The 15876-nt window shown below is 35.3% G+C and overlaps 1 protein-coding gene, 1 non-coding gene and 1 pseudogene across 3 annotated transcripts; 1 reads left to right on the top strand and 2 right to left on the bottom strand.

Annotated features, from left to right (window-relative positions):
• The first annotated feature begins 778 nt into the window (after positions 1–778).
• LOC143573619 (pyruvate kinase 2, cytosolic-like) lies at positions 779–5792 on the top strand (annotated as a pseudogene). The gene is made up of 16 exons (XR_013142461.1): positions 779–980; positions 1706–1802; positions 2064–2161; positions 2314–2469; positions 2542–2619; positions 2735–2866; positions 3089–3168; positions 3251–3323; positions 3411–3500; positions 3583–3727; positions 4407–4496; positions 4577–4672; positions 4792–4859; positions 5117–5216; positions 5309–5368; positions 5489–5792. The product of XR_013142461.1 is annotated as a pyruvate kinase 2, cytosolic-like (transcript).
• TRNAM-CAU (transfer RNA methionine (anticodon CAU)) lies at positions 4943–5027 on the bottom strand. The gene is given in 2 exon segments: positions 4943–4978; positions 4990–5027. It is a non-coding gene; the product is annotated as a tRNA-Met (tRNA).
• A 43-nt stretch (positions 5793–5835) lies between the features above and the next one.
• On the bottom strand, positions 5836–7251 carry LOC143573618 (phosphoserine aminotransferase 2, chloroplastic-like). The gene has a single exon (XM_077058450.1). The coding sequence runs from the start codon at positions 7203–7205 to the stop codon at positions 5928–5930; it is 1278 nt and encodes a 425-aa protein (XP_076914565.1). The 5' UTR covers positions 7206–7251; the 3' UTR covers positions 5836–5927.
• Positions 7252–15876: the final 8625 nt, after the last annotated feature.

The raw sequence follows: 15876 nt of genomic DNA on the forward strand, positions 1-15876 counted from the left end.
GGCCCGACACCCCGTTAGGCCCGGATTTTTTTTTTTTAAAAAATTATATTTATTTTTTATTAAAAAACAATATGTATATTTAATGTTTAAAACTAATTACATGACCACTAGCTTGGTTTAGTGGCAAAGGGGTATTACTCTCAACTAAAATATTATGGGTTCAATTTATATTGGAGACATGTTTAATCCTATTTTTATACAAAAAAATTTTACACAACCCAAATTATAACTAAGTAAACATAAATAAAAATTTAATTGTTTAAACCAACAAAATACTTCTTTTAAATTAAGGCCCAAAAAAATTCGTTTTACTACGATCGGCTATCTGCAATGCATACACCGGTTATGATTCAATTTATTCAACTCGACTCGGTTTGATTGTCCGAATAAACAAGATTAACAAAATACGAAACCAATAAACCAAATTCACAATTCGACTAAAGTTTCTGGTTACAAGTAGTCAAGTACGATTCAACTTTCAAGTTCTTTTAATTTTGTTTTGTTTTCTTCCTCTGTTTTTTTTTTAAAATAAATATTTGACGCCCCTACGGTACCAAATGAAGCTTGAAGAGCCGCATTACTTTTTTGTTTTTTCCACTTGGCACCAGATTTCCGCGATAAGACGTGTAATCCACGTGGCACCGTAACCATCATTGACCTGACCTTTATTCCAAAACAACTTTCTCCAAATCCAACAACGCATCAACGACTTGTACATTCCTCTTAACCACTTGTACCATACTCTACACTCACCAGCTGTCACCTCTCACTTTCCGTTGATCTAGACTTCCATTCGGCGACGGTTTTCCATCCACAACCTGAACCAAACCAAAGCCTCTGCAATCTGCTATTAATATTAATATTATTATTATTACAACAACTCGTAGTGGTTTTAGATCTTAATCTGCAAAATGCATTCGCATCACTTGCTTCTCGAGGAACCGATCCGGATGGCTTCAATTCTCGAGCCTTCTAAGCCTGTAAGTCATCTGTATTGATTTATACTAATTGTATTCATGATCGTTGTGAGTTTGAACTAGTAAGGCTACTAGATGAGTTTTTGAGATTAGTTTACGGTTATTTTATTGTGTACAAGCGAATCTGATTACTAGTTTAGTTGAATTTAATGCTGCTTGCCTGATTTAGTAATTAAATTGATTATCGGTTTGAGTTTAGTTGAGTTTTAGTGTGTGAGACTCTAATTATATCTGTAATTGGTGTGGATTTGGAATTAGTAGGATTGTGAGTAGGAGTGAGGATATATCGGTTGTTCGGATTCACTGAAACAGAAAACCGAAATTCGGTTTTTTTAAAATCAACCACCAAAATCGGTTAGGTTCTGTTAGTTTGTCGGTTTTTGGTACGGTTCGTTTGATTATGGTTGAATACATGAAATGGAGGTATAAAACGTGAATTACATGAAACGGAGGTATCAAAGCTAGAAATATATGTGTAAATGAATAGTTCGGTTCGGTTAACTGAGGGTAAACAAAAAAACCGATGACTGATTTTTAGTTAGTCGGCTTTCAGTTAATTTTGGTTCGGTTTTGATTAACGGTTCGGTTATTGCTCACGCCTATTTGTGAGTGGCTATTATGTGATGTTCTTTGATCTTACTTGTTATTGGAAGAATTGTGATTGTTTTTTGTATACTTCTGTATTTTGTGAATGTAATGAGCAAATATGTTTGGCTATTGTTGCATAGAGCTTCTTTCCTGCTATGACGAAGATCGTTGGGACTCTGGGCCCTAAGTCTCGATCGGTTGAGACAATATCAAAATGCCTGGAGGCTGGGATGTCAGGTGATGTTCATTTTCTATTGTGTAGTTCAGATTTTGTAACTTGCTAGGGTTTGTCTGAGATGCATTTTGACTTAACTGTCAAGTGTGTCAAAATTTTGATTTCTGACTTATGTTACAAGTTTATATTACTTTGAAGACATTTGAATAGCAATTATTAGATTTGTCATGTTTCCCTTAAAAACTTGGGATGGACTTACCGTGTTAATTAGATGTGTCACAGTACTGAATAAGCTCTCTCTGAATCATTTACTGTCTGTGCAGTGGCACGGTTTGATTTTTCATGGGGTGACACTGAATTTCATCAAGAATCACTGGAAAACCTTAGGGTCACTATGAAGAGTACAAAAAAGCCGTGCGCTGTAAGTTTGTTTCCTGCACACAGAGAATGAAAAACTATCCAAATTTCACTTTCACCTGCAAAGTGTATAATTGAATTCCTTACATATACCGATTTTCCGAATCATAATATGATGGTAAGATTTATAAGTTCATTCACATCCTTTTTTACCAGGTGCTGTTGGATACTGTTGGTCCAGAGTTACAAGTTGTCAACAAAACTGAAAGTCCTATATCTCTGGAGGAAGATACCTTGGTCACCCTCACACCTGATCAAGAAAAAGAAGCCACTTCAAATCTGTTACCAATAAACTTTAGTGGGCTTTCAAAGGTAAACGCGTTAAGTATGTTAGGATCATCAGGTACGATAACATAAAAACTTGTTAACCTCAACTCTTTGTAGGCTGTGAAAACTGGTGACACTATTTTCATTGGCCAATATTTGTTCACGGGAAGTGAAACAACTTCTGTGTGGTTGGAGGTAAGGCAACACTGAAGAGCATTTCACATATCTTAGACATAAAGTTTGTTAATAAACTTAGATATATTCTTAGTAGGCTTTTGAAACTATTAATCTTTTATTTCGTGATTCACAGGTGAATGAGGTGAAAGGGGAGGATGTTGTTTGTCTGATAAAGAATTCAGCCACTTTATCTGGATCACTGTTCACCTTAAACGTATCCCAAATCCGTATTGATGTTCCAACTCTTACTGATAAAGATAAGGAGGTGAACTTTCTTGTGTTTCTATTAAATATTCTTATGGTTATAAGGTTGTTTGGTAGCAACCAATTTGTGATATTGGATCACTAATATTTATGTCAAATCATATGTATGCTTGTTGGAGTTCTTTATATAATTGATTGGCTGTTCAATTGTTTGGACACAAATATCTTCATTAAATGCTTATATATATTCTAGTTCTTATCTAACATACATTGCAAACTTCAGGTAATAAGCACATGGGGAGTGCATAACAATATAGACTTCCTTTCTTTGTCTTATACTCGTCGTGCAGAAGACATACGACAAGTAAGGATACCTTCACCAGTTTTATACTATGTTATATGTGTGTTTAATAAAACTAATCTTGTTTATTATTATTTTCACTCGGGCTCGTGAATACCTCTCCAAATTGGGTGATCTCAGTCAAACTCAGATTTTTGCAAAGATTGAAAATTCTGAAGTACAATTCTATAATTTTCAAGCTACATGTGATTTAATCGCCTCTCCTATTATGTTTAACATCAGTCTAAACTGGTTTTTCTTGCAGGGTTTAACAAATTTTGATGAAATTCTAGAAGAAGCAGATGGTATAATCCTTTCTCGAGGAACTCTGGGGATAGATCTGCCGCTGGAAAAAGTACGTTTAGTTATTATACCGTTAAGTGTACACTCAGTGCAAATGATAACAAGTCCCAACTTTATGGTTTCTGTGTTTTTAGGTGTTTTTGTTTCAGAAACAAGCAGTTTACAAGTGCAACATGGCTGGAAAGCCTGCAGTAATCACTCGAGTTGTGGCCAGCATGACAGACAACTTGAGGCCCACTCGGGCTGAGGCAACTGATGTTGCCAATGCCGTTTTGGATGGTAAGCTTAAGATGCTTAACTTTGTGTAATTAGGTGTGTTGTGTTCGCTCATTTAACTTTAACGAACAACTGATCGAACACAAACAATCAAACGAGCGAGGTTTTCTTGTTCGTGTTCGCTCGTTAAGAAAATGAGTGTGTCCGTGTCCGTGTTCATTAACAATATAAGTGAACATATCACGAACGTAAGCGAGCGTAAATGAACGAACATGATTGAGCTAAGCTAGTTAGAATTAAACGTGAAAAACAATGTGTAGGGTCTAAAATGTTACTAAAACTAGAGTAAATTGTAACGGGCCTAAATAATTTGAATGATGATATTAAAAATGTAAATGAACGAACTTAAACAAATGTAAACGAACTAATGATCATAAACGATACTAAATGGGCGAACGTTCAAGAACATAAATGAGCGGACAAGACATGCATTCATGTCCGTTCATTTAGCTAACAAAAAAAGTTTGTTATATAAATGAACATAAACGAATGTTCTGCCGAACGGTTTGTTTGTAATACATATATTCTTATATTTTAAGGTTCAACTGAAGGGTGTTTTTGCTTTTACCATGTAATAATTATATATAGTTAATGGATATGAAATATCAAACCGTGATCATTATACAAACTGTCATGATTAAAGCTGTTACAGCATTTTACTGATACTCTTACTGTGAATCAGGTAGTGATGCAATTATCCTAGGTGCTGAGACCTTGAGAGGATTATACCCTGTTGACACTATCTCCACAGTTGATAAAATTTTGTGCAGAGGTAGATTTTTTAAAACCTCATACAGTCATCCCATTATTACATATCCGGACACTTTTAATTTGTATAAATCCTATTTGCAGTCAGAGAAGGTATTCAATCAAGATTTATTCTTCAAAACTACTGTCAGACATGTTGGAGAACCTATGTCCCACATGGAATCTATCGCTTCTTCTGCGGTATTCAACCTGGCCTTTTCGGGATCTTAATTTTGTGCAAGTTTGTAGTTTAACGTTCTCATAGTATGAGGACTTGAGGGACCTACTAATGTTTATGTTTTCTTATTTTGCTGATCAAGGTTCGTGCTGCCATTAAGGTTAAAGCTTCCGTTATCATTTGCTTCACATCATCAGGACGAGCTTCCAGGTATATTAATTATATTGTTACAAAACTCACATTATCTTTCAATAATTATTACTTTTTGCTTTTTTTTATACCAAAAAAAATTATGGGGTGAGAGAGGCTCGAACTCTCGACCTCAGGATCACTCTTTAGCTATGAGACCTACGCGCTAGCCAACTGCGCCACCACCCCTTGATGTTTCTTAAGCTGAATCTTCTTTTGTTATCCGGATGTAGAATTTCAACTTTTGAAAATCTCACAATATTTGGACGATATTGCAGATTGATTGCAAAATATAGGCCTACAATGCCTGTGATTTCAGTGGTGATTCCTCGTCTCAAAACAAATCAACTAAGATGGACATTAACAGGTTCTTTTGAGGTATAGTCCTAGAAGTCTAGGACGACTATTGTTAACTTTTATTAAATTCTAGCAGTTGACTTGTATTTATGCTTCTAATTGATGTTATGCAGGCAAGACAATCACTCATCGTTAGAGGCCTCTTTCCAATGCTTGCAGATCCTCGACATCCGGTGAGATTCTTCCCAATTTCCAAACCCTTTCTAATATCATCACAACTATTCATATCTAACAATTGTATTAAAACTTGGAGACGCTTTCTTACTTGTGTAATATTGTCATTTTGGGAGCAGGCGGAGTCAACGAGTGCAACAAATGACTCGATTTTAAAAATTGCATTGGACCATGGAAAGGCTAGTGGCATGGTCAAGCCACATGATCGTGTTGTCGTTTGCCAAAAGGTCGGTGATGATTCGGTTGTGAAGATTATCGAGCTTGATGACTAAATCAATTTCCTAAACCTCCGAGGCAAATCGGATCCTCGGGTTGTTGTTCAATTCTCATCTTACAATAATACAGTTCACATGTTTTCATGATGCTGATTACTCTAATAACCCATGATGCTATTCATAAAATAATTCAACAAAACTACCTAAACATTTTTATTGAAATCCAATTCAATTCATGTATCAAGAAACTTATATAGAGAGAAAGTAACAAGACACATAGTAACATAACATGACAGAAACACCAAAAACAGAATCAAACAACAAACCCTAAAACCACCAACTCTTAACCATGTTTAGCTTGGAAATCCTTCATGAAAGCAACCAACTTCTCAACACCAGCCAAAGGCATGGCATTATATATCGAAGCACGCATTCCACCAACCGATCGATGCCCCTTAAGTTGAACCATCCCCTCTTTAGCAGCCTCCTTAATAAACTCCCCTTCCAATTCCGACTTCTCAAGCGTAAACGGCACATTCATCAACGACCTAACCGATTTCTCAACCGGCGACCGGTAAAACCCACCACTCCCATCAATAGCATCATACAAAATCTGAGCCTTCTTCACATTCTTCTTCTCAATCTCCACCAACCCACCCTGTGCCAACAAATCCTCAAACACCAACCCACACATATAAATCCCATAACACGGCGGCGTATTATACAACGACTTATTATCCGCGTGGATCTTGTAATCCAACATCACCGGAGTAATCTTCTGCGCGTTGCCAATCAAGTCTTTCCTTATAATCACAATCGTCACACCCGACGGTCCAACATTCTTCTGAGCACCCGCGTAAATAATCCCAAACTTCGAAACATCCACCGGCTTCGAACAAAAGTTCGAAGACATATCCGCAATTAAAATCCCCTCTTTGTTCTTAGGTGTAGGATACTCCTTAAACTCGACGCCATGAATTGTCTCATTCGCACATATGTGTAAGTATTTAGCATCCGCAGTCTGATCCAATGTCTCAAAAGATGGGATCCCAGTGTATTTCTCAGCTTTACCACTCCAAATCACTTTAGGTTTGCAGTACTTTGTAGCTTCTTTATACGCCTTATCGCCCCACGATCCGGTCACAATGTACTCGACCGGATCGTCGGGTTTACACAAATTAAGCGGGACACTCGCGAACTGCGTAGTGGCGCCGCCTTGAAGGAACAAAACAGCGTAATCTTCCGAAATGTTTAACAATTTCCTCAGATCTGATTCCGCTTTATCAATAATCGATAAAAACTCTTTACCTCTATGGCTCATCTCCATCACGCTCATACCGGCACCACGCCAGTTGTACAGCTCCGATTCGGCTTTCCGGAGGACGTTTTCCGGCAGCGTGGCGGGACCCGCAGCGAAGTTGAAGAGGCGGTCTTGGCTGGCGGCGGGGGTGGGTGGTGATACGGTGGTGGTGGTGGTGGATTGGGAGCATTTGATGGAGATGGGTTTGGTGGCGCGTGTGATCGGAAATGGGGTGAAGCCGGTGGTGGTGGTGGTTGGGGTTTTGAGGATGCTAGGGTTTTTTAAAAGGAGGGTGGTGGGGGTGTTGGCTGACGTGGCCATGGCTGCTGGTTGAGGTTAAAATGTAAAGGGTTGATGCAGGTTTTGAGGGGGTGTGTGTGTGTATATATAGGTCAAACAGTGAGGGTGGGACCAAAATAGTGAAATTAATATTGGGAAAGTAATTAGTTTGGGAATATTATTAATTTTGTGTATATATTAAGTATAAACTATAAAGTTCATTTTGTTTTAAGGAACTTTTATAGAAAGTTAATGATGTTTAAGAGCTGTTTAAAACGTATTTATATAATTTTTGTTTTGAATGACCAATGGATAAAGCCTAACTATATGGCGTATACTCATAGAGGAGCACAAACAGGTTTAAAATGGTAGAGGTGCACAAACCGGTTTAAAAATCAAAACCAGTTTGGTTTAGTAAACAAAAAGCCAAAACCGGTTTATGATCTGTTCCGGTTTGGGTTGAAACTGGTTTCTTGACTAAATTACAATCGCTTTTGGTTCAGTTTTTGATATGTTTCGGATCGGGCTTTGACTAGTTTCGATTCGGTTAACCGGCGGTTTCGATGGGGAAAATTACAAACATGTTCCAAACCTACAATTTCTATCGGTTCCAAACCGGTTTCTACATATTCGGTTTTGGTTTGATTTTTGGGTTGGTTTAGTTAACCGCTTCTTTTGCTCACTTCCAATATGTGACAATCCAACGAGTCAATGACAAGACAATCATGTACGCCCACGATCTTAGATAAAGTTGTGTAGTTTAAGCCTATCATATTTTGTTTCAGATCATCAGAAGACACTGTGGTTTTCGATTGAGATCGGATTCAAAGTTGACATCGTAGTTTACAATCCAAATCTTTACTTTTATAATGAAAGTTGAGCTAACTTTCATTATTTTAAAATTTAAATTGAAAAATTATTTAACCAAGGATAGGTAACATTACTAGCATCAATTTTTTTTAAGAATCTATCAAGTCAAAAGGTTGCATTTAGTTTTATAAAATACGGTTGGTGGGCTCTGGAACAAGTAAAAGCAGAGGTGTGTGGTTTTAGTAAGGTAGGTGAGAAAGTGAGATCCCAAAAATACCCTTGGATATTAATTAAATATCATATTTGCCAAGCTGGTTAAGGTTTTGATTCGTTGATAGGATATATATAATTTTTTTTTATTATTATAATAAGCTTTATTGTTATTTTATTAGGAAGAAAAGCTGTTATTAAATTCACAGGCAGATAGAGTTCTTTGAACTACAAATTTCTTTTTAATTAGGTTGTTAAATAGTATGTTTCAAACACGATAAGTCCTATTAGTTACAAAAATGTGTAAATTTGTTTTATTTTAAAATAATTGAAATTAGTAAGCTATACTCCAATATTTTTCTTTATTGTTATATGAAACTTAAAGCTGTCTTATAACTATGACATATAAAGCAGTTAAACGAGTTGTATTCATGTTTGATACTAATGTTGAGCGCGTCATTTTTTGTTAAACACGATAAGACCCGAATTGGCAACACTGCCCCCCCCCCCAACCCAAACGTATAAAAGTTTTCCTTTTAATAATAGACCGTCATCGCATTGGTAGATAAGAGCATTTCATTCCTTACCCCGGTATAGGTTCGTTGTAACATCTTTGATAGCTCCAGTTATCCCATTTGGTAGTATCAAAATAAGTAATATATGTGTAAATTAGAAAGGGTTTAGGGATGGAGAAACAAGGCATGAATCTACAAAATGTAAAATAACATGAATCACTAGGTGAAAGTGAAACTTGCCAACGACGTATCCCGTTTTCGTAGGTGTTTTTAAGCTGTTAAAGATTGGCATAATGGCATGTCTCCTGGTATTAGGAAATTTGGGTAATCTAAATGTTAAATTGCTAGACTAGAAGTTAAGAGTGGAATTAGTTCATATATTATTAGCACTTGCAACATTAGTAATGATGCATGAGTTGAAGGGATGGATTTATGTCATCGTAAACAAAGATTAAAGTAAGTGTTGGGTCCATTGAGTGTCTCCTGGCCATGTCATAATAGGTCCAAACACTTGTCCTGGATCGACTTCTAGATCATAATTGCTCTAGTGAATAACTCGCCATTCATTAGACAGAGAATATGGCCAAGATTTCGTGGGAAATAAAGGAATATTCACCCGTTGTCCATCGACTACACCTTTGGCCTGATCCTAGGCTCTGACTCACCCTCCGTAATAACAATATATGTATTACAGATTATATCCAAATTTCGAGGCACCAATAATTTTAATTAATCATGGGTGGTGATTTTATTGGTGAGTCATTTCTTCAGTTATCAGCTATTGGCGACCGTCCTACATTTTGTTTATGTGGACCATTATTTAACGACAAGATCTATTATCGCTTTTTTGCATGTCCTCAGAAATTTACAATAGGTGTACTAGTAAATGCTTGGTTATAGAAAGAGAAATCTGCAGGTATACAACAACGTATTAGTCCTTTATATATTTTTTTCTAGTTAAGTGAATTGGGTTCGAGCTTTCCCCAACCCCTTTTCATCAATGGAATCCTAACGTATGCGAAGGAGTGCGGTTCATTTGAGTCACTCCACCGACCAAAACACTTAGCGGAGCTCCCGTATCAATTACGTCCATCCCTCTCGTTAGACCGTTGTAGCACTCATAGCTACGACTCTAACTCGATTGTTAGGATGTAGGGTGTGGTACCCTAAGGGTACCCAAATGACTTTAAGCTCCGATCAATTCTGCACTGACATCTCATTTTTACCTTAAACGACTCTAAGGGTTGACATCACATCCGTTAACTACCATAAAGATTTTAATTTTTAATTAAAAATAACTTATAAATTAAAATTTAAAAACTCAAACAAATAAAAATGCATACATTATAAATTAAAAATACATGATAATTAAACAACACTTTATTCAATAAAAAATAGATAAAAAATACTATTCCCATTCCATCGGTTTTGACTTTTGTTATGACTTCAAACGTGTCATCATTTCAAACACACTTGGTGCTTTGTACGATAGCTTGATCATCCCCTGAAACAAAATGGTTCCAAACTCGTGGCCAAAAGCCCGACGATCGTTGCTCCACGGGGTTCATGTCTTCAGAAACATAGACCCAAGCCTTAGCTAAAACCACTTCTTCTTTATGGTTCCATCTTCTTGACGCAATCCGTTGGGGACTTGGTTGCTCCATATAAAAAGATTGGTTTTAAGAGAAATTGATAAAAAAAAATCGTTGAAGAATAATGTGTATAAATTGGTTAAGTGTGTGTGGTTACTTATAAAGAAGAAAACAAGAAATAAATAAATAAAATCAGTTGTTAAACGGTTAGTCAACGATTTCCACCGGCTAGTCAACATATACCTTTCACGGGGGATACAACCCCTTGCAACTACCCTCCGATGGAAAAATAGGGACTGACAACGGTGTTCGCTGTAAGGAGTAGTACACATACCACTCAGCCGTTACTCAAGCTCCACACCCTCCACACTAATATGGGGAAAGTGAATACGGTGTTGTCAGCCGTATAAGTTTGCACGATAAACATATCAATACTACGTAGTTTTGACTAGTTGTGTATAGTATGTTCACAATTTTTGACGGCGTTCCCTGCAAGGAATAGTGCACGATAAACAAATAAGCAAGTAAGCAAATAATCATTTAATCGATCAGCACACAATATTCACAATTTGCTAGTTGTGTATAGTATGTAATATGCAAAAGTATGAATAGGTACGCATAAGTCCCCAAAAGATTTTAAAAGCAGTAAAATAGGGGAGTGATTACTCACCTTATTAATTAAGCGAATTTAATGATAATAAGAATGAAAACAAAAAACTTGAAATTTAACGTGCTGACCGAGCCGACACGAATGGACCTGAAACATGGAGACAATAAATTATTATTAAAACCGAGACTATGTCAATTGGAATCAAGTTACACGGATGTGTAAAACTCAAGTTATGGGATTTTTTAGATTTAAACGAGCTGGTACGTTCAGAATCCGAACTTCGACTCGAAAGTCGGGTTATGATCAGTACACTCAAAATTAAATAATAAACAAAAATGTTTTCTAGCCTGAACGCTAGTTTGACCAGGATATAGAAAAATTGATTAGTCAAAATATTTCACTATTATGCCCTTAATGAGATGGATCAAATTGACCATTGAGACTCCCTCAATCTGAGGAATTGATTGAGGGCTTTTGTTAATGAAATAATAAACCTTTGAAAACTTAGAAGACAACTTACCCGAACAAAGATTAGAACTGGGAAAAAACTCATGGTCAAACATTTTTGAACTTGAAAGTCAACGAAACAAGTATGGACTTGATTAATCCTTGAGAAATTGATAAAGGATGAAGGAAATTTCATGGGTTTATGATATGGACGGCTGAGTACAGTAGAATTATGGTTTAGGGTTGGGTTTTGATTAAGCATACTATCCCTAAATCGTTTACTTGTTAAACACTTGATCAAGGTAACCGAATAACACAATTATGACGAAATCGGCTCAAATAAACCTAAGGATTCCGAATTTTTCAACAAGAAATGAATGCGAACTTGATATAACATCAGATTACATTTCTTGGAACTTAACTTTAGTGATTTAGGATCGTTTAAGAAAGATTATGCATAAACAGATGAATAAACTATTTGAAAAAAACTGCAGACAAGATTTTGGTAATATCTCGCAAGAAATTCCATGGATTTCAGAAAATGTTATTTTTAGTCCATGAACTTCTATAAATGCATTTTTAAGTGATTTTAAAGTTGAAAATAGGTCCAAAATAGGTATTTAACATTTTAAACATTTTAACCAAATTTATAACCCAAAAGTTTAAATGGGTCAGATTTTTGGATTTTTAAAATTCGCAAATGTTACATTTTGGTGGCTCCAACCAAATTCCCAAGTTGCTCCAACAATTTCTATTGCCATGGTTAATGCAATTGACGCTACCACTATATTGGAAACTTAACAACTAAATTCATCATATAAAGGTCAAAATAACCCATCAATCAATAAATTTCATATTTATCGGTTAATGTTTAAAGACTGTTTGGTAGTCTCTTAATGGTCATTAAAAAGTTACCTTTTTATGATTTATAGTATCTTAATGGTTAAGAGATAACCTTAATAACCTTAAGTTTGAATAGTCAAGATGTAATCATCTTAATGCGCCATATACTGCAACACATTACTTCACGTGCCAACCAATCACTACACCTATTGCGACATTATTTTTCTTTCTCATGCGCCAATGTGACAATTCATATACATATTTAGCCATTATTTTTTCTTCTTCTACACACCATAGAAACAACACGTCACCTCATGCGCTCTTTATCTCCTATGCCATATGATGCTATACATCATCTCATGTGCCAACCCTTCATTTCATGCGCCATCCTCTTCTAAGCCATTCTTCGTCCTTCGACGTCAAAAAAATATTAATTGATAACTAGGTTTGAAACCCGCCGCGTTGCGGCAGCGGTTTAACGCAAATTCAGTTAGTATCGGTTAAGTTCGTCAAGACCCTAAACTAAATCAAAAAAAGAAATATATGTGAACGCCCGAGATAGTGCCAGCAGACTTACAACTTATGATTAAAGCGGCACATATACGGTCGATATCGGTTGGGTTCATACCGGTACCGACGCTAAATTAGAAAAATAAATTAGTAAGAGTATAGCTTATGATACAACAAAGTAATATGTAAAACAAAGTTTATTCGGTTGGCAAAATACGGGCCTTGTGACGGAAAATTCGATCGGTATCGATAGGTTAGCCACGACACTAGAACTAAGCATAAAAAATAATTTCGAAAATTAACAAATTTAAAACAAAAAAAAATTGACAGAACACGAACATTGTAGCGGCGAATTGACACACATTCGGTAGTACTAGTTAGGTTCGTTATCGTATGAGAATAAACATAAAAAATAATTTTATTATTTGCTAGGTGTCTTATGATACGATACTGAAAGTAAATCTAAACTTAATTTCCTCAAATTATTATGCGTAAAAAAAGAAGAAGTGAACCTTAATTCAAAGATAACCCACCAAAATAAAAAATATAAATGACATGGGTATGAAGTGTCCAATAATTGAACCCGGTCAGGCAGCTTGAATACAAAGAAGTTGGCTGAATACCAACTTGCTATACCAACAGATTTGTTGGAACTGAAAACAAAAGCATAAATAATAAACCAATGAATTTCTATAAAGGAGTTTTGGCACCAATATTTGATATTTATCTACATATATATAATTCGACAAATTGCATAGCAATATTTATAATTCATTTAGTCAAGGACTAGTCTAGTGATTTTCCTTTATTAATAACTAGACACAATATAGTTTTTGGTAGGATTGGATTTGGGTTGTGAAGCACTGATAAAATCGTTCATAACTAGTGTTATATCTAGTGTGTTACGTCGAGGGGGAATATGTTTATGTGTCTATTGCGTTGTGGCAATGCATATGTGGGTACGGTTGGTATGGATTAAGTTCGTGAAGATACGAATACAAAATTAAAAAAAATAACCTGTCAATGCAGAACACTAGCGACATTTTCATAACTTATAACCAAAAAAAACCAACATATTAAAAATTTCGTGACGGCAGCGGTGGAAAATTTGTACGGTAAACCCGTCGTCGCAACGGAGAGTCAATGTGAATTTAGTCGGTATTGGTTACATTCATTGTAGTATAAACGACGCTGATAAAACCCAAAAAATAAATTCATCAAATTAACATATAAAAAAATTAACATATAAAAAAAATATAATATGTAAAACGATATTTATTCGATCGGCAAAACCCGGCCGTTGGTGAAACCCGCTCGGGCGATGTCGATCGCGGGTGTTGCGACAATGAGTCGGTATAACTCGGGCGTTGGTAAAACCCGAGCACTGTCAGTCTCGGGCGTTGAGGCGGTGAGTCGAAATGAATTCGGTCGCTTTTCGTTACCGTTACGATACCGGAATAAAAAAATACAAATTGACATGGCCTAATGGTGTTTCGCCACTTTGCCCAATCATAGCCATTACATCACCATGGTTCTAATTTAGGATAATTAGTTGACGTTCTAGAGAAAGTGTACTGTATAAGAAATGGTCTAAATGGCACACACGTATGTTCATATGGCAAATGCAAAAATACACATGCTCATATAACATATACATAAACACATGAGATATTGAGATGTCACCCGGCATACAAGCAGATACACATAGACACTAACACATGACTGACGACACCTGTATATATATACATACTAGCTTTTGAACCCATGATTACACGGGATTTATCAAATGACCGAAATTTAGGTATTTAATCATATGTAATTTAGGGGTTTTCTTTTGAATTTAGAGATTACTTTTAATATTATCACACACTTTAAATGTTACATATTTAAATTATAGATTTTCTTAATATTAAAGTAATGTTTTAGTATGACATAAAATCATGTATTGGTACCTAAATATATTAAAGATGTTTTATATGATCAGTAGGAATGTAAGTTAAATAATGTTTTACAAACTGTAAGATTATAAATATTGTATTTATTCAACGAAATTTGATGTACACATGTAACTAAATATCTATTATACGATAATGGTTCATAAATCATTATTTAACTTATTTAATAATTCACTGTTTGATTTTAAACTTATTATATATATTCAATGGTTTATGGTTTATATGTTTTTTTAAAAATTATGGTAAAACTTTATATATCTAGTAGTGAAATTAGATTTAATGAGTTGGTAAAAGTTAATATGATTTAAATTACATTAAATACCTTTTCATATAGTTACAACTAATGAGTCATACCAATTAAACACATGACCCATGAATAGCTTGTATTAAAGAGAATAAAGATTAGAAAAGATTGAATGTGGTTAGGACACATCATCATTATTATTTTTGTTTATTAATATAGGTAGATAATCCATAGATATATCATATTTGTTCTATAACATACACTAACTAACGTCTATCTAAGGGTATTCGAAAGTTGCTTTCAAGGAGACGCCAGCTTCAAACCTACATATGTACATGAAAATTAAGTATATTAAAAACATTGAGTGTTTCTCATGGAGTTTAACAACTTAAAATTAAATGAATAACAATATAGTATTAGTAAGTTACAAATAGTATAAAAATGATGACAAAGTATAATAATAACAAACAAATACCAAAGAGACACAGATACAAGAAAAAAATAAAAGGCAAAGGCTACCAGAAATATAAGAAAATCTAAGCTCCTAATGCAAAGCTAAGGCAAAAATATACACTTTCTCTAAAAGTCCTTACCCTTAACCATACGTTTTACCGAAGTCCTATCCTTGTCCGTGTCCTCAAAAAGGTGCAACTAGAGTGTTCATGATTCAGGTTAAAACCGCACAAACCAGTCATCAATATGGTTTCATGGTTAGTTTTGATAAAAATTTGGTTAGTCAGTTTAGAAATCCTTAGACAATACTAAATGGTTTGATTTATTGTTGAGTGGAAACTGGCCAGAAGAGCAAACATTGGTCGTTCCCTCATCAACATCAGAAGATCGTGATAACGACTGCGTTGTCCATAAAGTCCTACAAAGTTCTTAATCGATGACTACTTTAAATTCTCACCGGTGCATAACCACCACTGCGTTTTCAACCCGTCGCGGCCGTTTAAGCAAAATGAGCATTGATATTT

The sequence above is a fragment of the Bidens hawaiensis genome, unplaced genomic scaffold, assembly GCF_021521415.1.
Source record: "Bidens hawaiensis isolate Kalapana, Puna unplaced genomic scaffold, B.hawaiensis_p1.1 tig00026599_1, whole genome shotgun sequence".
Taxonomy (NCBI): Eukaryota; Viridiplantae; Streptophyta; class Magnoliopsida; order Asterales; family Asteraceae; genus Bidens; species Bidens hawaiensis.